This window comes from Lissotriton vulgaris, chromosome 9, assembly GCF_964263255.1.
Source record: "Lissotriton vulgaris chromosome 9, aLisVul1.2, whole genome shotgun sequence".
Lineage (NCBI taxonomy): Eukaryota > Metazoa > Chordata > Amphibia > Caudata > Salamandridae > Lissotriton > Lissotriton vulgaris.
In genome coordinates this window covers 12251897-12276416 of record NC_141697.1, presented here as the reverse complement: position 1 = coordinate 12276416, position 24520 = coordinate 12251897, and the positions used below count along the sequence as shown (strand labels likewise).

Genomic DNA, 24520 nt, shown 5'->3' with positions numbered 1-24520 from the left:
AGGGGGGTGGGAGCGACAATGGCACACCCTGTAAATAAGGGGGAGAGAAACAGATACACACAGAGGAGGTTTTTAGAACTGGCAAGGTCCCATTCATACAACTTATCTGATGTGAAGATGTCCCAAAGTAAGGTCTCTTACGCCCGCAACGCTCAGCACCCGCTCGGCACCTAGCTGCACCCTCGCTGGATCTCGTGGATCCTTAGCGAAGGGCGAGCGAGGCGTTTAAGGAGCGGTGACTGCGCGCCGGCCAATCGGAGTCCTTAGGTCCAAGCGAGGCTTGGAAACAGAAGTCTTTCAGCCAATCGGGGGACGGTGCTGAACACGAGGCTTTGGTGGGTGCTCGCGTAATCCCGCGAGAGGTCGCGTTGAGTGAAAGTGAGGTTTGCAACACAAGCTGCATTGGAACGCAAGCCTCGATCATGGGATGGGCGGGGTCCGCCCTAGTGTACTGATCACGAGGCTTTGTTAGGTGCTCGCGTAGTCCCGCGAGAGGTCGCGTGAGGTGAAAGCGAGGCTTGCAACACAAGCTATATTGGAACGCAAGCTTCGATCATGGAGTGGGCGGGGTCCGCCCTGGTGTACTGATAGTACAACGCGGGGCAGGGCGATGGCCAGCATATGTTGTCCAGTTTAGATGGAACCTTCAAAGAACAGCATAAGTGTGGGAACCCTGATAAGGTTTGACTGATTCAGATGTCAAACATGGGAATAATTGGTTGAAAAAATGCTATTAGCAGCGCTGGTGTGAACAGTCCAACCAACATGTATAGTTGTAGTACCATCAGTAGAAATTGGACATCATAAGAGAACTCAGGTTGATTAGTGTTTTAGGACACTAGTCCACGGAATTTGGTCATTTAGTCCATGAATATGGGTGCTGAGTCGATAGACCCAGCGCTGTTCTTTTTCAAACAATATGTTGTCTCTGTTTTTTACACAATGGACCTGTTCGATCACTGTCCAGGTCATGTCATTCGGGGTATGATTGGCTTGCAGAAAGTGTTCACTGAGTTTTGTGGTGATTTTTTTGCATCGAATGTTGCTACGGTGTTCACCGATGCGTGTCTTAACTTTCCTGGTGGTCATCCCCACGTAGCGTTTTGCGCAGGGGCAGGTGATCAAGTAAATCACGTTTGTTGAGTTGCAGTTTGTGTGGGATTTTTGTGTCCACACTTTTCCAGGTTCCAAATTAAGTTGTTTAGAATGAGTGGTCAGATGACAGACACTGCAGTCTGTGCATGGGAAATGACCCGTAACTGGGGGTAGGTGCCAAGCATCTGTGATAGATCTGGTGGTTGTGTTTGCACTGGGGGCTGTTAATGGTCTTGTATGCACCAAGGCATCTTTTATACTCCTGCCTTTCTTGAAGGAGAAAAGAGGTTTTTCCCAGTTACTGAAATTGCTCCTGATAGTTCTCCAATTTTTATTGATGGATTTTTTCACTGTGTCTGAGAGGGTACTGTAGGTGGTTACACACGTGAGTGGTGCTTCCGTGGTTGTCCTTACATTGTCCTCTAATAGTGCATCTCGGGGTTGGTTTCGTGCTCTAGTTTGGCCTTTTTGAGTACTCCTTTGGGATAACCTCTTTGGGTTAGTTTTTCTGTTAGCTCCTTGGCCTGTTCCTTGTAGTCGTTGATGTTACTACAATTTCTTCTCAGCCGTAAGAATTGGCCGTAGGGCAAATTTTCCCTTAAAGGTCTTGGGTGGAAACTCCTAAAATCAAGAAGGTTGTTTTTCGCCGTTGGTTTGTGGTGGGTCACAGTTGTGAGAGAGGTTCCCTCTATCTTGATTACCACATCAAGGAAAATGATCGATTCCCTACTGAAGTTATTAGTAAACCTCAAGAAGGGATCAAGAGTATTGACCCAATTTAGGAACTGCAAGAGACTGGCTTCCGTCCCTGTCCACAGTAGAAGAATGTCATCAATGTACCTCCTCCATAATCCTATGGAGGAGGCAAAGGGGTTATTAGGTGGTAGGATGTACTTTGTTTCGAAATCATAAACATACAACCCCGCTACGCTAGGAGCGAATGTACTCCCCATTGAGGTCCCAGTGCATTGGAGGTATAATTGGCCTTTGTACTCAAAGTAATTTTCTTTGAGTGCCATTCGTGCACATTTCAGGATGAATTCTTTGGGGGTAGTGTATTCCCAGTTTTCCTTGTCTAATGCTTCTCCTAGTACCCGTAGTGTGTCTTCCTGTGGGATACTGGTGTACAGTCTCTCTATGTCCATTGTTACCAATATTACTGAGTTTTCTGCTAGAGTGGTCTCATTCAGTAATTTGAGTAAGCTCTTAGTATCTTTTAAGTAGGTGCTAGAGTTCTGTACGAGCGGTTTCAAGTAATGGTCACAAAAGGTGGATAAGGGTTCCAGAACTGACCCGATCCCTGATACTATTGGTCTACCTGGAGGTGGGACCACATTTTTATGCGTTTTAGGCAGGGTGTAAAAGTAGGGTATGGTTTGTCCCCCTGCCATAAGGAATGCTGCTTCATGCGGGGAGATGTGACCATCAGTCTCCGCTTCCTATACAAAGGTTCGAATGCGTGCCTTCATTTCTGTGGTAGGGTCTGTGTGGAGGAGCAAGTAATTTGTTCTGTTGTTCAGAAGTGTCATACAGGCCTTATCATATTCAGTGGTGTCCTGGATCACAATCCCTCCGCCTTTATCGGCGGGTTTTATGGTTATTTCTTTGTTGTTTCTCAGGTTGTCCAAAGCCTTGTGTTCTGCAGCGGAAAAATTGTTGAATCGTTTGGGGTCTTCACAATTTTCCAGATCTTTTATAACTGCCTGTTCAAAGGCAGTAATTGCTGCAGGGATCGTATGCGGGGGTGGCATAAACGTAGATTTTGGTCTGAAGTTAGTGTCAAACTCCTGTTCTTCTGTCAAGGGCTGGTCCTTAGATTCAAAAAAGGCCTTTAATTTTAATTTCCGAAAAAACTGTGAAAGTTCACAGTGTAGGAGGAATTTGTCAGGGCGGGAGGTAGGGACAAATCCCAGGCCTTTTTCCAAGACTTTTGTTTCTTCTGGAGTTATGACTTTTTTAGAGAGGTTGGTAACCAGGCTTACACTGCGCTGGTGCTGGCTGTTGCTGTTCTGCTGCGGGTGTGTTTCCCCACTGCATCCTCGTCTTCCCAGGTCACTTGTGTATTGCCTCTGTTCCGTCCACGTCCTCTCCCGCCCCTCCCTAAAAAAGGCATGGGTGGGTGATTGAGGGGAAACTGGGGGTGCATGTACGGATTCCAGTTCATCATGGGGAACTGGGGTTGTTGATAGAACATTGGTGCAGGACCGTTGTTAGGCTGGCCATAATTCTGCCATCTAGGTTGTTGGTTTGGGAAGTTAAATCTACCCCTTCCTCCTCTCCGTCCTTTTTGTCTTGGACTCTGATTGCTCGCTGTACTCCCACTTGAGGAGTTGCTGTCTGAGTCATCTGATTTGTTGGTGTCCTTTTTTGGAGCACTGTAATTTGGATCGGAGTAGGGATATACGCTCTCAAATTTAAATTTTTTGAGATCTTTTTGAAATTTTGTGAGTTTCGCCTGCATCAGGTTATCCTTGTACTCCGTGAGATCTTTATTGATTTCATCCAACTTTTTTTTATAACCCGTTATCGTAGATTTATAATGGGCTTCTGTTTGTTGGATTTCAATCAGCAGAGTTTCGGATAGGCGTAGTGCTGTCTTAATAATGAGTACCAGCCAGTCTCTGGTGCAGTGCCAGGCAATCATGGCCCAGTCTCTTCTAAAAGTGGCGTCATTGAGAAAGATCCTTGGGGCGTTCGTAACCAGCAGCCCTTTGGGGGCTGAGTTGGAGGTAAGGTATTGCTTTAGGATTGTTCCATGAAGTATAGTTCTTATTCTGTCACGCTTTAGTTCGGTAAGTTGTTCCCATTCTGCTGTATGTGAGATGGCCTGAGAAATTGCTGGATCAGCAAACATATTAGGATCTGCCAAAAGTTCATCGATCTCCTCCGTAGAGTAAGTGAGTCCCAAATTTGCTGCCATTTTAAATATCAAATACAAGAAATTTGTATTTTATGAAAGAAGGTTTGTGTAGCTGTGCGCAGCTAAATATATATCAACAAAAAGAGAGAGAGGGTTTGAAGGGCACTCTTAGTCCCCAAACAATTTACAGGTAATCGAAGGAAGAGTGTCCATAAAGGCAAGGTATATAAAAAGGTGGTTGTCGCACGTGAAGTCTGAGGCCAGTTGTAAGTGGTCCGGTAGTAGGACCAATTTCATGAAAAAATACGCTGTTTTTGTGTAGGTGGACCGTGCCTGCGGTCTGTAGGTGGACGGTGCCTGCGGTCTGTAGGTGGACGGCACCTGTAGGTGTGTAGGTGGACGGTACCTGTAGGTGTGTAGGTGGACGGTGCCTGCGGTCTGTAGGTGGATGGCACCTGTAGGTGTGTAGGTGGATGGTGCCTGCAGTCTGAGGTTGGACGGTGCCTGCGGTCTGTAGGTGGACGGTGCCTGCGGTCTGTAGGTGGACGGTGCCTGTGGGTGTGCATGTGGACGGTGCCTGCGGTCTGTAAGTGAACAGTGCCTGCAGTCTGTAGGTGGACGATTCCTGAGGGTCTGTAGGTGGACAATGCCTGCTGTGGGTCTGTAGGTCGACAGTGCCTGCGGTCTGTAGGTGGACGGTGCCTCTGGGTGTGTACCTGGGTTCTGCCTGCGGTCTGTAGGTGGACGGTGCCTGTGGGCCTGTAGGTGGACGGTGCCTGCCGTCTGTAGGTGGACGGAGCCTGAGGTCTGTAGGTGGACGGTGCCTGTGGGTGTGTACATGGACGGTGTCTGCAGTCTGTAGGTGGACGTTGCCTGTGGTCTGTAGGTGGACATTGCCTGCGGTCTGTAGTTGGACGGTGTCTGGGGGTCTATAGGTGGACGGTACCTGAGGGTCTGTAGGTGGACGGTGCTAGACCTGTCAGCCTTTTGGGTGGTTTCCCTCTCACTTTTATTTTTCCCGCCATTTTTTTGTGTGGCCTTAGGACTCTGGGCGCCTCAACACTGCTACTCAGTGCTGAGGTGCAGGTGCGCTCTTTTAAAAGGGTGGCCTGGTTAGAATTTACCTCAGAGCCCTGGTCCATAGAAGAGCATTGTAGCGTTCCAGAATCCTCCGGTCCACTCTAGTGACTTGGGGCTAGTCTATATCATGGAGGGCTGTGGGCGGCCATTTTGTCCACTCTGAGGAACCGGCTGGAGCGCAGACTGGTGCGTGAGGGGGTTGGACAACTGACCAGATTGATGGTTCTTAGGGGCTGCTGCCTGGTGAGATAAAATCTGTCCTCTTACCTGCTGATGTGGCCCTGCTGTGGGGAAGAGTGACTAACCTCTATTCCCCCCTACCTGCAGAACTGAAGACTGCAGGGCTGCTGAGGGACCACCGACTTTGCCAGAGGGAAGGGTGGCGAGTGAACTCCTGTGAGAGCCTGCGATGCTGTGGTCCCCTTTCCTGAAGTCCAGCCGGGTGAAGATTGCCCAGGGTCACCACCGTCTTCTAATTCCCTTTTCTAAGTGGTGTTTGGGGGAGCCCCTCACTGGAAAGAATAATTGGGATCTGCCCCCCCCCCCCCCTGAGGCGTTTCCGCTGCGAAAGGAGAAGCGCTTCATTGCGTCCAGGAATCCCCGTCTGAGGGGCGGTTCCTTCCCTCCTTCAAGCGCTTGGGTACTGGCTGCACTGAGGAGGGCACCCGTGGGGCGGGAGGGCCTTCCCTTTTAGCCTCACCCGTCAAGGGCCGGTTGTGCGATTCTTGCCCAGGGAGGGGTGGGCCAGCCAGGGGTACCAAAGCAGGAGCGGGATTTAAGATTCAGCCGTGCGTGGGCCCATGTCCTCAGGTCTGCTCTACTTTCCCATACAAGTCCCAACTAGCAAAGCCTGAATGGGGAGGAGTGTGATAGGAATGAGAATAGAACGCCACTCTATTTATAGAAGCCAACTGTCATTGGAACTGAACTTATTGCATTTGCCTGCTTGATTTCATGTCTTTCAATATTTACTGGAAGTAATATGATTACCTGCCTGCCTTTCTTCTAATGTACTTTTACAGCTAATGGTGAATTGAAATAAGTACCCACCTACTTCTCTTTGAATGTAAATTCTGCTAGATTCAATCATACTGTGAAATACCTACTCGATTTTAGGTGCTGTGTAGAAATGATCTGATTCCCAACCTCAGCTGGAGACTGATTCCAGACAGTATGCATGGTCATGTGTTCATTGATGCAGGTAATCGAATGCAGAAATGCTAAGTATAAGTTATGAACTGCTAGAACTTTGGAAGCTAACCTAAGGAAAACGATAAAGCATTTCTAATATTTTACATAAGACGGTGTGGTGTCATTTTTGGTGGGGGTGCATTGGGAAAGTTGTAGTGTGTGTGACGCAGGTACAACACATGTGCCCTGAAGTTAGGCCTTACCGCCCTGTGCCATGCTACCCCAAGTAGGCCGGATGTCCCGGTTCCAACAGACGGCACCTGTGGTCTGTAGGTGGACGGTGCCTGGGGGTCTGTAGGTGGACGGTAACTGAGGGTCTGTAGGTGGACGGCACCTGTGGTCTGTAGGTGGACGGTGTCTGAGAGTCTGTCGGTGGATGGTGCCTGTGGTCTGTAGGTGGACGGTGCCTGTGGTCTGTAGGTGGACGGTGCCTGCGGTCTGTAGGTTGATGGTGCCCGAAGGTGTGTAGGTTGACGGTACCTGCGGTCTGTAGGTGGACGGTGCCTGCGGTCTGTAGGTGGATGACACCTGTAAGTGTGTAGGTGGACGGTGCCTGTAGGTATGTAGGTGGACGGTGCCTGCGGTCTGTAGGTGGACGGCACCTGTAGGTGTGTAGGTGGATGGTGCCTGTGGTCTGTAAGCAGACGGTGCCTGCGGTCTGTAGGTGGACAGCACCTGTAGGTGTGTAGGTGGATGGTGCCTGCGGTCTGTAGGTGGACGGTGCCTGCGGTCTGTAGGTGGACGGCACCTGTAGGTGTGTAGGTGGACGGTGCCTGTAGGTGTGTAGGTGGACGGTGCCTGCGGTCTGTAGGTGGATGGCACCTGTAGGTGTGTAGGTAGATGGTGCCTGTGGTCTGTAGGCGGACGGTGCCTGCGGGTCTGTAGGTGGGCGGTGCCTGTGGTCTGTAGGTGGACGGTGCCTGCGGGTCAGTAGGTGGATGGTGCCTGCGGTCTGTAGGTGGACGGTGCCTACTGGTCTGTGGTTAGTTTCTTGAGGAGGGTATGATGATGGCTCCTTTCACGGAGCGAGGGACAGCGCCACCAGGAAGAAGCGTTGATGATGATGGTGGAGGCTGCTGCCAGTGATGTAGAGCTTACTTCACGAGTGGACCTGGGCAGGTTCTACCGGGAGGCGGGAGCTTCGGTGCTGTTGGCCCAGAATGTCTGGTCCTCTTCTGACCTGAGTTTAATGGAGTAGACAGAGGACTGAAGAAGTGAGGGAATGAGGGTGAACGCAGCGAGGGTCCTGTCTGGGGGAATGACTCACTCATTGGCTTTATAGAAGCCTCTGCCAGCAGTCCTGGTGCAATCCCACTAACAAGGGCATTCACTCACCCTCAGTCAGTCAGTCAGTCAGTGTCACTCTCTCTCTCTCTCCCTCCCTTAACCCCCTCACCGAGAATCTATTGTGACTCTTTGGCGACCTCAAAGGTGAGGTGGACTTGACGACTCATGATCGCTTCTAAAAGGTGGATGAGTTGTATCAGTCTGGGTCAAGCTCAGGTCTGAGGGGTCTCTGCTGTCTGCTCTCCATCCTTTTCACTCTACTGTGACCCTCTGCAGACACGGGGCCGGCGGCCATGCCCACGGCTGCGGGCACGCAGCTTCAGCTGAGGGTCCCACGGCCACCGTGAAGGGCATGGAGGCTGCTCCGGGCACTCATTCCCTCAATGAGGTGGCGGTACGAGGTATGCGACTTACCCCAGATGAGGCAGGCGGAGGTCTTCACCAGGGGACCCTGCAGGATGTGTCTAGACAGAGCTCCCTCCCCGAGTATCTCCAGAGCATGCAGTCCCAGGCGGGGGCTCCAATAGTAAACTCAAACCCGTGGACCCCCAAGAGGCTCTGTGAAACCCGGGGAGCTTCTGAAGACTGTTAACTGGCGGAATCTCTGGCCATCTTCATAGCACTCACTGAGTCTTAAGAAAGCCAAGGCACTACAGTGACTGTCCACGCAGCGACAGTACACGCACTTACCTTACACCAGGATTTTTATTATCAATGCTGAATATAAAATGGTTTAAACAGTGTATAGTCACATCTGCATATTCTCATATATAGATAACTAAAGAAACATGATAGAAAACAGGCACCAAAAATGAGAATATCAGGACCTCTAATGAACACTTCCACGCAAAGCACATTCATACAACATACAATCAACACTTTCTAAACACACCAGATGGTACAGCGGTCCGGAGAGTCTGAGCCGGAACAATGATGAAGAATGGGTCTTGCCTTGAAATAATAATATCATATATCTCCATATCATAAGTTAGTACTTTCTCCAATAACTTAATGCACTGCTACAATACAGTGACCGTATACAGCGTCCTCTCCAGAGCTTGCGCCGACGCGCGTTTCGGTGATGACCCCAATGTCCAGGTCGTACCTTCTTCAGGGCATTAAAAAATGAGTGGTGGCCAAAGGGTCTGGGTGCCAACTGTAGACAAATGCTGACTTATAGCAGGTACTTCATGCTTCATAAAGCTGATGTGACGAAAAGCCCAGGACACACCCGGAGACCTCAATGGGCAAGTCTTCCTGCACAGAACTGTCTAATAAAAGGAACTAATTGCGTTGTGAAGTTATTGCAGCAAAATACCCAGAAAATAAGCGTAAACCACATGATGGGAGAGTCTTCCTGCATATACCTTAGTAATGCTGGCAAGAAAACTTGAGCAGGGAGGTAGGAACACGCCGGGAGGCATCGCGTTTCTTCAATTAGGAGAAATAGAATAGATCTGTCTGAAAGTGGGACCGCCGAAGCTGACGCCTACTCCACATCAGGTAACTCATGGATATATCCGGGACACAAATCAAAACATAAACCACTGGTGGCGGCAAGGAAGGCCATCCGCATCCTCAAACGAGTCGTTCAGCTGGACAGGACTCCAAATGACCGGACCCTGTTTACTGGCAGAGGCGGGACATCTCTTCTCTCCGCTGACTGTTTCCCTTCTGTTATCTTTTCCAATGTATGATGCCTACATGTGTATGAGGACACAAGTATCTAGTATCTGCCCAGGAACCCTCACGCCATGAAACACATATGGTGGCACCTGAAAGGCATACCAGTACCGGGTTAAAGGGTGAATATGAACTCCTTGTGAAACTTCCTTGTTGTTCTGGGTAATCACAAAGTCATCTCCATCATGGAGTACAAGTAGAGCCGGTGTCCTGCGAATGCTTCTGTCATTTGTTGAAACTCCTTGGAGTCCACGATGTCCAATGGTAGCTCATGGCAAGACAAACCCAAAGCATCCTGAAGATGGTGATGAGGAGCTTTCTGTGGTCAAGTGGATCACTGGGGTGTTTAAAACTCAGGAGAGCAGGGGAATAGCTCAGTCTTATTTCTGTTTCTGCAACTCACCAGGCGCTTTTCCTCTGCACCATCGTGCGAGTCATGTATGTGGACGGTCTAGACATTTTCTATCTCATGGGTCAACCAGCCCCCTGAGAGAACAGTGCAATCGCTGCAGGGACGAGCAGTGGACGAACGAACACCGCATATCTTTTAGTAATCCAGCTATTCAGTGATGTCAAGTGCTGGGGTGATGATGATCAGGATAGAGATGGTACAGGATTGTTCGAGTGTTTAGAAGTTTGGTGAGAAGTCCTGTGTACAGGTGGACGAGTGTCGGTGCTACCACCCAACCTTGTGGGGCTCCCGGGATTTACAAGGAGGTGTTTAAGAAGGAGTTGACATTTCTTATTCTCCCCCTTGTTTTCCAGATAAGACGTGAACCAGTTAAGGACTAGCCAGTCCAAGCCCCTCGGTTCGCTAAGGATATTCAGGAGAGTAAAGAGGTTTACTGGTGAAAGGCAGCACAAAGGTCTTGTAGAGCGAGAGTCATGAGTGTTGCGAGTCTGAACTCTTTAAGAGCACTGTCAAGAGTGCTCAGAATGGCTGACTCCTTCTGCAGCCTTCTCTCTATCCCAATGGATATCTGACCAGTAGGTTGTTGTTTGAGATGTGTTCTCCAAGCTACTTTGCCACACAGCTTTCTATTACTTTATCTAGAAATGGAACATTCTAGACTGGATGTAAGTTTTTCAAATGTTTGTTTGTTACTAGCTTCTGAATGAGGTTTTTGAACATTGCATTATGGCATGACATTTCTTTAAGTAAGTTTGAATTCATGTGTTGGGTGAAATGAGAGAGCGTCTAGCTTGGGCAATGGTTTGTAGATCTTCCTTTGTGATACTTCTTTGAAATTTAAGGAGCAACCGTTTGGTTCAAGTGGGACTCTTCTTCTGGATTTTGAGATGAGTGAGAGATCAATCCCAATCCCTTTTTATGCAACGTTTGCTGGTTCTTCACACCTCTCTTTAGGGTTATTGATGGTAGTTGCATTTAAAGGTGTGTTGTGACACTTCACTCTCTCAACCCTCTTTCTGACCAGGCTTGTGGCTCTTTTGAGTTCTACTCTGACTGTCTTTGCTTTGGTTGTTACTTTTTGTAACTTTTCCTTCCTAGATTCGTGGTTGACGGATTTTGACGCAATGTCTTTCTGTCGGTTTGAGACTTTCTTTCTTCTTAAGCTTTGTCGAGGTCCAGTGCACAGATGTTTTATTTTTCAGTCTCTTCATTTTTTGGAGGCCTCTGTTCTCAGGCACTGTGTTATAAGGTATTGATAATGATACTTTAGAGGTCTCCAATGCACTCTTTCAGTCTTCTCGGTTGACCTCTCTTACTGATCTTTTTCAAAGGTTGTGTGAAGAGGATTATACAGGAACCTGACCAGTAAAGAGGGTCTTCTGGCTTGACCCTTCCTCTGGTGCTGTGATGTGGTTGCTCTGGGAAGGAGTCTTTCACAAGAGGTGTCTAGGATTGATGCCACTCGTAAGCCTGCCAGTCGTCCTCATTTCTCCAGTGCAGATAACGTTGTTCTGTGTGAGTCCTTTTTATCTGTAAGGAATTAAGGGCCAAGTGTAACAAAATACAGTTTTGAGAATCTCAAACTGCATTTTCTGCGAATCGCAATTTGAGAATCGTAAAAAGCCATGTATGTGGGATTTGCAAATAATTTTGTGAATCCCACATATTCCTTATTTGCGAATCCCAAATTGAGATTCGCAAATAAGGAATACCTTCACATTCATTCCTTTGAGCTAGGAGGCCCATTGGAATGAATGGGAAGACATTCTTAATTTGCGATTCTCAATTAGAGAATTTCAAATTGGGAATACAATTTCAAGGGTGCCAGGGTGTCAAATGAATACCCTGTTGCACCCCTGAAATGTGCATGTGTGCACATGTGGCACTCATGCATGTATGTGCGCCACATAACACTTTAAAAAGTGCATTTTTCAAAGTGATCGCAAATTACCACCAACTTGAAGTTGGTGGTAATTTGCGATTTCTTAAGGAGAAATCTCACAACTTGGGTGCTTTTTACATCGCATTTAAGGAATCGCAATTTGCGATTTCTTAAATGCATTCGCAAAATAAGGAATCGCTAATTTTGCGATTCCCTATTTTTCGAGGGCCTTTTGGGATGATACATTCCAAAAGGCTTTTTCCTGTTCGCAAACGGGCTAATTCTGAGAATCGGCTTGTTTACGAACGGGAAATGAGTTTCATACATATGCCCCTAAATGAATTGTTCCACAGAGATTGAATTGTCCTTAGGGGTGATTTGTGGTGTGTATTGTGATGGAGTGTGGCTCTTATGCCTTCACTTCCACTGACTTTAACCTCTGAACCGGTGTGACCTCTCCACCTTCATTTTTCTGGTCTGTCAACTTGGAAGGGGAAGAATTAATGAGCAACGGGCAAGTCCCTCACTAGCTGAGAAGCTTCGTTTAGGCGAGTCTCTTAGAAGCAAAAGGACTGGGTCATTCATCGTGGTCAAATCTCCGATTTCTAGGTGATGTTTGTCTGCTGGGCTTGAGGTGCACGTGTGGGTAACGGTTGGTTGTGCCGTATCGCAGCGGATGGAGCCATTCTCTTGTTGATTCAAGGTGGATCTTTTTCTCTAAGGGTGTAGATCTCATTCTCTTCAAGTTTGTGATGCTTGGGATGTTGTGTTATGTGATGTATGATTGGTTCAGTTCTTCCATTCTTCTTTGTTAAGTGATGACGCTCGTCTTCTATCCTGATTTTCTCACGGAGTAGATCAGCTTTGTGATCGTTTGGAGCTTGCATTATGTTGAACTTGATGTACGACGTTATGAGATGTTTGAGTTTTGATATGTGCTTGTGCTCTTTATGTCATGTGCGAGCGATCTCACCTCTGTTAGAAATGTGCTGATGTTCTTGGATAGGGCACCTAGTTCTCCAACTAATGATAGCCATGGATTTAGTGATTGTCAGGTTTGGTGTTGTTGTAAATTTCCCTATTAATAGTGAAGAAAGAGTTGCTGTTGGCTGCATCAAAATCTGTCAGTACAACGAAACTGTGTACGATGACAGCTTGAACTCCACTGTTCCCTAAAGTTGGACCTTTCATGAGGGGAGGTCAAGTGAGGCAGAACATGGCTGCCCAGACCGTAGTAATGGCAGCCTCAAAAGCACAATGCAAGCAGCTTTGATGATGCTACTACAACACAGTGCACCAGCCAGGCTGGGGGTTAATAGGATTTTCCTTGGAGTAAGAGAAGCTCGCCTCAGACTGGTAGGTTCCACACCAAGTGCAGAGGGTTGCAGCCCTCTTTTCAGTATGTCCGTAGTACGCCCCTTCCCACCTTGCACCACAGCCCTCAAGATAGGAAGAGGCTAAGATAATTTTGTAAAAGCTGTAAAAGTGAGCCATAGAAAGGCTCCTGAAACTTTGTCAATAGCGCCACAACAGGCCAAAGTTAGGCTTCATAAATTTCTTTCCATCTTGGGTTTGGGTCTTGTCACCTTGTTTCATCATTGCCAGCCGCAAAAGAAGCAATTGATGGAGGGAATGCTGGACAATGCAAACGTGTACCCCCAGTCACAAGGATCTGGGTTTAATCCATCATTCTTTTGCTCAGCACACCACCCCAGTTCAGACCCAGCCATATGCAAATCAGTCTTGACCCTGTCCCTTATGGGAACAGTCCAGCCCAAACTACCAGGCCAGGCCCTCTCTGGACCGGAAACAAGCATCCTGGGACCGGTTTCAGGGCATCACCCTTCATCAGCCAGTATAGCTTGAATCCAGTGGTGTAGCGAGTGGGCTGAGTAGCAGGCATCAGTACACACTCTTAGTCGAAAAACCAGCCGCATCAGTCCAAAAGCTTGGGGTGACCATACAAAAAGAGGCATTTCCTTACATTTACGAGTTGAGTGATGGAGGTGATATGGCTTCCCCAATTGCTTTGTGTATTGATGCTTGTTGCCGCTTTGGCTGCTACCCTTTTAGAGACTTGCCTTTGAGATAGGACATTCACAGTGCTGCACTTTCCCTTGAGCGGTGCCCATATTTGTGCTGTGACTGGTGGCTACTCTAGAATTCACTTCTCATGTATTTTTTTCTTGTGTCCTCTCTCTGCAGCTCTGTCTCTTCAGGTTGACGACGCCTTCATGTATAAGCTGAGAGCTGACATTCGTCTCAGACTTGGGCTCAGGGATGAAGCTCTACTAGATTATAAGCGAGCTGTGATGCTACAGGAATCTTGCAACAGGAAGTAAAGTGCCACTCTATCAACTTACTGCTCCAGAGAGGCCACCACTGCTCACTCCATGCACCAGAGTGACCACCATTGCTCATTCTACAAATGAAAGGGGCTGCCTTAGCTCACTTAATGCTCCAAAGGAACTTCCTAAGCTCACTCCTCTACAGAGGGGTTTCCACAGCTCATCCGTACTCCAGAGGAGCCACCTTAGCTCACTTCATGCGACAGAGGTGCTTCCAAAGCTCACTCCTCTCCAGAAGGTGCACCACTGCTCATCTGTAATCCAGAGGGGCCACTTTACCTCACTCCGTGCTCCAGAGGGGCCGCCTAAGCTCACTCCTCTCCAGAAGGGTCACCACAGCTTATCCGTATGCCAGAGGGGCCACCGTAGCTCACTCCATGCTACAGAGGAGTCTCCTAAGCTCACTCCTCTCCAGAAGGGGCTCCACAGCCCAACCGCACTACATAGGGGCCACCTTAGCTCACTCTATTCTCCAGAGGAGCCTCCTAAGTTCACTCCTCTACAGATAGGTTACCACAGCTCATCCGTATGCCAGAGGGACCACTTTACCTCACTCCATGCTCCAGAGAAGCGTCCTAAGCTCACTCCTCTCAAGATGGGTCACCACAGATCATCTATACTCCAGAGGGGCCACCTTACCTCACTCTGTGCTCCAGAGGGGTCTTCTAAGCTCCCTCTTCTCCAGAAGGGACACCACAGCTCATCTGTACTCCAGAGGGTCTCACTGATCAAGTCACTGCTGTGGGGCAGCCGTCAGCTTTCTCCATACTCCAGAAGCACCTCTTCAGCTCACATCACTCTCCAGAGGGGCAGCCTCAGCTCACTCTGTGCTACAGTAAGGGTAGTCAAGCTCACTCTTCTCTCTAGAAAGGCCATCACAGCTCATCCCCACTCCAGGGGTCCCCAACTCGGGTTAGTGCAGAAGCACTACATTGGTTTACTCCATACTTCAGAGGGTCAGTTTCAGCTCACTCCACTCTCCAGATGGGGGTACTCAAACTCACTCTATGTTCTAGAGGGCAGTTGCCAAATCACTCCTTCCTGTGAGGGTATTAGGTCATCTCTCTGTTGTCCAGAGGGAATATGCCAACTACTAATGTGCTGAGAATCTGTGTCGATCCACTCCCGCACCATAGTAAAACAACTCCAGAAATCCTACATCAGCTCACATCTGGTTCCAGAGGGCCCAGAGGAACTCACTTTACACTTCAGACGTGTCAATGTTGATGCAAATATATGTTGTTTGTCATCTGCAACAAAGCACACAGTGCTCCACATTAGCACGCCCTGCCCGTAGATGAGTGCACTTTGCCTTTCTTTTGGAGTGTCCCCTCTAGTCATTGCTGCCCTCGCTGTACACTGTCATGAACTCTAAGGGTTCTGTCAACTCTTCGACTGCCTGGGTTTGCTTTGCAGTTTTCCTCTGTATGGTCTCCATTCCTCTTCACACACTTTGTTCTCGATCTCACACTCTGTTCGCTCTATGATGTCTTCCTCAGTATATTGTTTGTGCCTCATTATACGCTTTGCTCTCGTTCCCACACTCGACCCCAACACTCTGTTCTTTCTCTGCTGTCTTCCTTTGTATGTTCTCTGTGCCTCATCACACACTGTTATCCCACACTCCATTCCACAGTCTGTTTTCTCTTTGCCATCTTTCTCTCTATGTTATTAGCGCCTTAACATACACTTTGTTCTCGTCTCCACACCCGACCACACACTGTTATCTCTGCCATCTTCCTTTCTATGTTCTTTGTCTTATCATGCACCGTCTTCTCGATCCCACACTGTTCACTCTGCTGCTTTCCTCTGCATGTTCTCTATGTCTCATTGTGCACTTTATTCTCTATCTCTTACTGAGTCCCACACTCTGTTCTCTTTCTGCTGCCTTCCTCTCTTGTCTATAAGCCTCATCACGTACTGTGTTCTTGTTCCCATACTCAGAGCAACACTCTGTTCTCTCTCTGCTGTTTAAGTATTTTTGGTCGTAGATAAACCTAAGACCAAAACTTAAGTTTAACTGAGACAAAAGTCTAACTTTTCTACTTGTAAATACCCTTTGTGAATAACGAAATCCACAAGGTTAGACTTTCGTCTCAGTTTACCTTTGTGAATCAGGCCCTATGTTCTTTATGCCTCATCACGCACTTTGTTCTTGATCCCACACTCACCACGCACTTTGTTCTCGATCCCACACTCATCACGCACTTTGTTCTCGATCCTATACTCATCACACACTTTGTTCTCGATCCCATACTCAGCCCACACTCTGTTCTCTCTCTGCCACCTTCCTCTGTGTGTTCTCCCTGCACTTTGTTCTTGGTCAGCTCTCACACACTCTTTCTGTACTCCATTTGCTCTCTCCACATTCTGGGTCCTCATTTTGCCTCCATATGGTACATGTGTTCTCTATATTCATTCTCACAGCCTCTGTGCTCTCTTTGACTGCCCTCTCACAGTCTCTGTTGTTTGCCAGTCTTGTTTCTGCATCTTGTTTGCCGTCTCATGCTCTCTCTGTTCCTTGATTGTCCTCTTGTGTTCTAAATCCTCATGCATTTTGTGTGTGACCTGTTTGTCTCTTTTCCTCTTTATATTCTATATTTTACCCCTGTCTCATATGTCTGCCCTCTCATTTGCGCTCTGTCCTCTGCCTGCCCTTGCATTCTCTTTGTGCACTGTATGGCTCATCTCGTGCTTTGCGACCATTCATGTCCACTCAGGATCTTTCCTCCCTCTTTCATTTGTTCCTTCTGAGTTACGCTTTGTGCTGCTGCTTCTGCTGGCAGCATGGAGGGTTGGAGGGAGAGCCACGGCAGCAGATGTGAGCTGTAGGGCATCCCCATAGCACGTTCCAGGGATCCTTTGTAGTGCTAAGATTCAGAGGGTTCACTGTCCTTCCCTGCCCCATTGTTCTCCAGAAGGGCTCCTGTCCCACATTCAATCCGGATTTATAGAGCATGACAACCCCCCGCCAGGGTCTCAAGGCGCTGGAGTTGAGAGAGGCTTCGGGTGCTCTGTTTATTCGAACAGCCAGGTCTTGAGTCCTTTCCTGGATTCCCAGAGCGATGAGGCGGTCCTGAGGTGCAGGGGATGATCAGCCAGGTCTTGAGTCCTTTCCTGGATTCCCAGAGCGATGAGGCGGTCCTGAGGTGCAGGGTATGATCAGCCAGGTCTTGAGTCCTTTCCTGGATTCCCGGAGCGATGAGGCGGTCCTGAGGTGCAGGGGATGATCAGCCAGGTCTTGAGTCCTTTCCTGGATTCCCAGAGCGATGAGGCGGTCCTGAGGTGCAGGGGATGATCAGCCAGGTCTTGAGTCCTTTCCTGAATTCCCAGAGCGATGAGGCGGTCCTGAGGTGCAGGGGATGATCAGCCAGGTCTTGAGTCCTTTCCTGAATTCCCAGAGCGATGGGGCGGTCCTGAGGTGCAGGGGATGATCAGCCAGGCCTTGAGTCCTTTCCTGAATTCCCAGAGCGATGAGGCGGTCCTGAGGTGCAGGGGATGATCAGCCAGGTCTTGAGTCCTTTCCTGAATTCCCAGAGCGATGAGGCGGTCCTGAGGTGCAGGGGATGATCAGCCAGGTCTTGAGTCCTTTCCTGAATTCCCAGAGCGATGAGGCCGACCTAAAGTCCACAGATTAACAAGTCATTCAATGTGTCGCCTTCCTGTGGGTCGGTCCTGAAAGGAGCTTCCATCCCCCATCCTGAGCACACCTTATGATGAAGACTGCGGCAGGACCAGTGTTGAGGGGCCTCAGAGCAGAAACATCCAGTCACTGTGCCAGGAGTCCAGGATCTCCACCCACTGGCAGTGAGGATCTCTGTCCTCCAGGGGTGCCAGGTTTAGAACCAGCAACCTGGGAATCTTGCATTTGACTGCCGGGGGAGGGGGGCTGGATGACCTTTGATGAAGAGAGCTGACTCACCGCTCAGGAGGGATATTAGTGCCGTCCTTTCACAAGGGAGACGCTGTCAGAAGTGAGGTTGTGAAAGAGCAGAAAGGACGTGCCGGAGACACCTGCTGTGCACTGGAAGGAATTTGCACCCGTAACAAAGATGAAACATAGGTGTCCCTGAGGTACTGTTACAGCATCGCCTGACTGCATACCAACTCTGGATATCTAGTAGATTGGAACTGAATTCTGCACAAATTCCTCTACAGCGTCCATGCACCATGAGGGCTCGTCACGGAAGTGGAGTCCGCAATCTTCCCAAAAGATAAGCCAACGTGTCAAGGTGAGCTCAGCAAACGAGAGGCCAACATCGGAACTAATACTCACATGGGTGGGCAACTTGCTGCTTGGATGATGGGTTTTGTGTCTGTGTCCGAGGAAGATTCTTTTCCCACAAGATCAACTGAGGAATGAGCATTGGAATTCCACTGCACGTTGTGCAACTAACGCTGCCTCCGCTCGCCTGAACTCTGTGCAGACACCTCAATGTTGAGACATACCAGGGGTCTCATTTATGGGGTTTTGGCATAGGGCAGCACAGCACAGCAAGTCACCTCGCCTCACTGCCCTATGTCAAAGCACCTTATGTATCCAATACGGTGCATTCCTGTCCTTTACCCCTGCACTGGTGCCTTTTAGACAACTGAGCTCCAATGCTCACTGTTGCACCGTGGTGCACGGGGGCCGGTGCTGTTGGCAGGATTGTTTTTGTGCAGTAAGGGGCACCTGGGAGAGATTTTTTGCAGCAGACACAAAAAGAGGAAAAAACAATGAGAAAAAGATATTGCTCGTTGTCCTTCCGGTGTAAGGTTTTGGCACATCCTCCGGTTTACGTGGTTTTGTAAATCTGAGTAAGTTTCACAATCCATGGGTGTTGCTTGGGAAAACCAGCTGAGACACCCATGGAACGCCTCCGTAGCGCAGAGTAAGGTGACCGCGATATGCGCTGCCTTGCCTTAGTGGGTTTGCGTTACCTGATAAATATGATTTTGGAGTGTGGACCACTAGAGCGTCACAAAAAGTGACACAGGGGGCGCATAAATGTGCTCCCATGAAGTTGGGATGGAGCAAAGTTGCTGCTTGCTAGACTCTGGTGGCTGTGCAGTGCCCTCCCTCTATACAGTGCAGTCAGGTTGAGACAACTGCACGACATGGGTGTGGCCTGTGCCGAGCATGAACTGACTACAAGAAAATATTGTGCACTACTGGGGAGGGGGGAAGCAAGCCGCATCACCAGAAGCTGGGACAGCCTGGAAACCAAACCTCAGCAGAGCCGGTCGCTTTCTGAGGGTTCCTAATTCACCCAACCGAAAGAGACACCAGAGATGAGAAGACGAGAGTGGTGTTGAAAATACCTCGCAAGGGTGTCCCATGGGAGTACCTTAGGCTTAATCCCACAGTAATGTTGAAAAGTAACTTTATTCCTTTTTCCCATTGTTGCAAATCCATTTATGTACAGTGTTATGTCTGGTGCATGAATTAAGTAAAGTATTTTTCATTTTCAAAAGTTTGAGCACCGGCTGGACGTTCCATTATTGACCTGTGAAAGTTGCTTTATTGAGTTCTGAATTTCTAACCGACACCACCTCCCTGAGTACGCCTTGATCGGCTTGACTTGGGTACGCTGAGGGTCAGTTCCCAAGGAAGTGTATGTGCTGCTCAGGGTTGAGTTATGCTGTTGGAAAGCAATGAAAAAGAGTCTCTGATTGCCACAGTCTAAGCCCAGTAACCCCTACCTGCCCTGGGACTCTTGAAAGAGTTCCCATGGTTTGTGAACGGACAGATGCTTTGTGGGGAGTATGAGGCAGTTTGGCTCAAGGCTACTGTGGTGAATCAAAGTGGCTTTAGGGAGCATCATTTCCAAGTTCAGACACAAGGCGTGGCTCTCCACCACTCCCAGTGTTCTGATTTACCGTGTAAGAATCATCTCAAAGCATATGATTGCAGCTCATGCCTCTTCTTTCTTAGGTCCTTGCGTCTTCAAGTGTAAGGACTAGCTTTTGTGTTTGCATTGCATTTGTTCTACTCAGACACCTGGTTTTATGTGACTTCTCGGTGCAGGAGATGGTAGTTCTGCTGTGATTCCAAGAATCCTCATGCATAATGAATGAGGCTGGTTTTCAGAGAAAACCCCATGACATTTAGGCATTACCATAACTAGGTGAATGGTCAGTACGAAGAACCATCATGTAGTGTAATGGCTGGGTAAATGTAGGTGAAAGGTGCATGCAGTACCTGAGCCTATATGGGGATACCTCTATGAAACATAGCACCCACTCCTCATCCGTCTGGATGACAAAAATGTATTCTAAAAAATATACAGGCAACTAACAAGTCCATAAAAAAGGAAAAATGCATAAACAATGCTAAAATGCTAGCATAAGCCGTAGAAGTCTGTTAAAAGATGTTCCTATATACCATCCGAACAACTATGAGTGCCAGAAAGCCATGCTATTCAGCAAGAGAAGATTAAAAAAAAATGTTTTGGTTGTTTAGAAAAAGGGCAGTTTTTTCCCAGCACACGATTAGCCAAATTGTATGTGTCTTGTGTGGGATACAAAACATCACTGCTGCTTGCCAACGCAGACGACGATCCCTGCAACACCTCACAGATCAGGTCAATTGAGCACAGATGATCTTTTGTAGTGCCCACAGCTGGTGCTGAGCAGCCTGTATTGTATCCGTGACTGGAGTGCCTGAAGAAGAGCCGGTTTCCGTTCCAACAGGTGCTGAAGCTTCCAGTTATGGCTCTAAGAATGCCGACATCAACATTGGAATACGCTGAGGACACAGCAGTACATGGGCCTTTAACAGGTCCAGTAAAGCATCCACGTCCAGTGGCATAACCGAAGGAAGTGTTAGACAGAGGTCCAACAAGCAATCTTGTCGCAGGAAAGGCATCGCAGAACAGGCGGAATGCAGTCAATCCAGACTGGTCGAAATGATAGGAACCAAGACTCACTCAGTTCCCGAAGGCAAGGTGTGCCCAGATGGAGTCATGGTATTGGCGCTCCAGATTCGCCATTGATCCAGCGGAGCTCCCCAACAACCCTCCATATTCCTATCACTTTATCCAGGAGCAACTAATTCTTACTCATCAGTGGGGCCCATAACACCGTGAGTCATACATACACACACATCACACCGCTCCTGAGTCAGTGAAAAAGAAGGTGAGCTGCTGGTTATCGGGTACCTAGATTCTATACTTTATACATTATATACATTTCAAGATTTTCGATATTGAGCTAACCTGTCTATAGGAAAACAAATACATCAAAGTACTCCGCTGCTTAATCGATGTACCAAGCTAGTAAAAATCAGTTGATGGAGATTAAGACCAGCTCGATCATAGCAATCCCATAAGCATTTTAATATTTCTGATTCTGTCTTGACATTTATCTAAAATAAACTACAGACTCGATTTAGAATTTTAAATAATTTTATCTACTTCGTTTGAGAAAAAGGAACATTTTTGAAATTTATTTAGACAAGCAAAATTTTAAGCATTTATTTAGTACATGGTAAAGAAATGAAAATTAGAAAAGTATATCAGCCATCTGTCATAAGTGAATGACAGTCGAATAGGTTCCCAAATCTGTCTCTCTATTCTCCTCAATGCCTCCCTTCCAAAATAAACACTCTACAATCGATCATCTTCTCTGCTCCATCAAAGTTAAAGTCCCTGGGGGCATATTATCAAGGGGGTTTACCTCCGCTTTTTTGGCTTTAAAAGCCAAGAAAGCGGAGATAAAATTATCTCCCTATTACCTAGCTGTCGTTAACACTAGTTAGCGACAGCTAGTAGGAGATAGCGACCATCTTGGGCCCCGCTTTGCATGTCAGTGAAATTTATCACTAATGACATGCAAAGTGGGCTTGCCAAGATGTTAGCGACTGGAAACAGTCGCTAACATCGCTATCTCCTATTACCAAGTTTTGGAGATATTTGCGCTAAGCGCAAATATCTCTAAAAGCTAACACCTGCCCTGAGCAGTTCTTAGCCATGTTATCCAATGGGAGGTGGATAACATGGCTAAGAGCATTAGCTCTGTAATGCATGAATATCGCTGACTTTTCAGCGATATTCATGCATTTCGGCAAATTTTTATCGCTTAGGAGATAAACCTTGATAATAGCAAGGTTCCTAAGCGATAAAAATCGCCGCAGCACAGCGATAAAAATATTGCCGCTAAGCCAACATAACGATAATTATCCCTAGTTGTTGGTAATATGCCCCAAAATGATTTCAAAGTCTCTAGCACCATAAAAGTGTTCAAACCAACAGCATGTCGTGGTGCAAACAAAAATTTGTGGAGCAACAAACTACTCTCCCTTTCACGCAAACCCTTTTTTACCCTTTTTCTCTAACTATCCAACTTAATATTGAAACTTTTAGGGTCCACAGTTCTTTCAGATTGGTCCATTCGAGGGGTGGTGATGATCACCTCATGTACTTGTCCTTACCAGTTTATATTTTAGCGTTGTCATCCTTATGTCCTTTCCCATGGCTTCCATTTCACATTTATGCTTGTCAATTTTCCTTTTGTTATATTTTTCAAATGCGCTTCCTCCTTTCACACAGGTTTTGAAGCAGTCATCCTTTGGCACATCTCCTAGTGCCAGGCCACACTGACATCTGCCCCTCTGTGCACAGGCCATTCTATTCAAATGCTCAGATTATGGCGCATCCGTGGAAGTCATCTTTCTCCCAGAGCTGTCAGTGATTCAGTAAACAGCCATTTTCTTTGGCCAGGCTGAGCAGGCCTTAATGGGAACTAATGCGAAGATAAACACAACAAAATTGGTTTAAGAATCATAGCCCTTCTGTTTACCTCCCACCATTTTAATTTTCTCCCCGTTAATTGTTACCTAGCAAAGCCAACAAATAGCGTAATTTTATTTACCAAAGGGGTTTTCTTTGTTTTGCCACACAACAGATATCAAGCACGATTACTCACTTATTAATTTTATTACAGCCCTATTTTAGCAAAACCCGTTGACAATTATTAGTGCATTCATTTTGCAACAGCAGTTAGTTTCCCACGTGTAATGTAAAACATTTTAAGTGCATTTTGTTAATTGATTTACATGCGTCACTCTATTAGTCGTTATGATTATGAGAGTTCAACTCTACAGGGGGTACACAAAAATGTTTGTCTCTCCCCTGCTCCATCACCATTCACACTTCCAAAGAGATGTGCGCTCTTCCCCACAGTCTCCACAAAGGTCCAGGACTCGGCAGAGGCATAGATCAACATCTAAGTCACTAAAACTGGGTCTACTTCCAGATCTCGACAATCTCATTGGTCCAGATCACGCCATAGCAGGCATAAAACACCTTCAAGGTCCACCACCTCTCATTCCTCTTTCAGGGATTATTCACCAACACGACCCTCCTGACTCCGGTTTATCTGTGAGTGGCACCATCACAGATCCTTAGAAAATATAAGGCTGTGGACCTGGACCCGTTATTTCTAAAGATTACTCCACCATCAGATTCAGTCATCATAGCTGCTGCTTGCAAAACACACTCTGTCGCTAGCTTGTCATCAGTGCCCCCAGGTAAGGACAGCAAGCAGATGGACGCTGTTGACAAAAAGATGTGCAGCACGTCTGCTTCTTTCATGAAGGTGGCCAGCGCCTCTTTCTTGCTATGGAGGTACGACAGGGCACTCTGGGACTCTCTTTTCAGTTTCATGGAAGAGCTACCAAAGGAATACAGGCAGGGCTTTCAAGAAATCCCTTACAAGGACAGCCTAGTCTCCAACCAGGTCGTAATTGCAGCCGCCGGTGCTCCAGACCTGGCTGCACATGGGGATGCTCATGGGATCTGTGCCAGAAGGTCCTCCTTACTTCGCCTCACAGGCCTGAAACCTGAGGCCCAACACAGGAGTCTTAACCTTCCGTTTACTGGGAACTGCAACAGCAGGCCCGATCACATTATCATCCCTGCAGACCAGCTCGGGGAAGAGGTGCTCATCGTCAACCTGCATCCTCTTAGAAAACACCTGCCAAGCAATGAGCCCTCTCTTCCCCCTTCTCCATCTCCGGGGGAGTATCAAACATCTGGAAAGGTGGCGCTCCATCACAAGCGACAAGTGGGTCTTGAATATTGTTCAAAATGGTTACCTACTTCGATTCAAGTCTACTCCTCCCGCTATCTCACCTTCAAAAACATGATTTCATCAGCGAGTCCCCCTATAAAACCAAGTCACCAGTCTGTTCTGATAGGAGTAGAGGAGGTCCCACTATCCCAAAGGGTGTTATGTTCCATATAGGCACCCCAATATTGGCTCAGGTACTGATTGCACCTTTCACCTACATTGCCCTGATATTGCACTACAAAACGGTTCTTAGGACTGACCTTTTACTTAGTTATCACAATGGCTCAAGGACATGGGGTTTTCTCTGAAAAGCTTAAGCCTTATTCATTATGCATGAGGATTCTTGGAATCGCAGCTGGACAGCAGGCCTACCCTCTCCTGCATAAAAATTACGTATATTGGTCATTCCTTTCATCATCCCAGTTCAACATGACACTGCAATGCATATCCCAGGTGATATCACTTTGGGTATATATACACCATCTCTTGCTAAGGTAGGCAGTGGAGAAAAGGACTTCCTTGCAGACACACTGATGTGAGGCGCTGAGGCTCCTGCACGCAGACACTCCAGCTCGCAGTGGTCGGACATCCTTCACGGGGTGCCCTTATCGAGACCAAGAAGGGGTCCC

The 24520-nt window shown here is 47.7% G+C and overlaps 1 protein-coding gene across 1 annotated transcript in view; it reads left to right on the top strand.

Moving 5' to 3' along the window:
* Positions 1-16940, top strand: part of TTC6 (tetratricopeptide repeat domain 6) — a 1229706-nt gene extending 1212766 nt beyond the window's left edge. Inside the window, exon 31 of the mRNA XM_086936916.1 lies at positions 13696-16940. Within this exon, the coding sequence (XP_086793042.1) occupies positions 13696-13832 (137 nt within the window). The 3' untranslated portion in view covers positions 13833-16940. The remainder of the gene's footprint in view (positions 1-13695) is intronic.
* The last annotated feature ends 7580 nt before the right edge of the window (positions 16941-24520 follow it).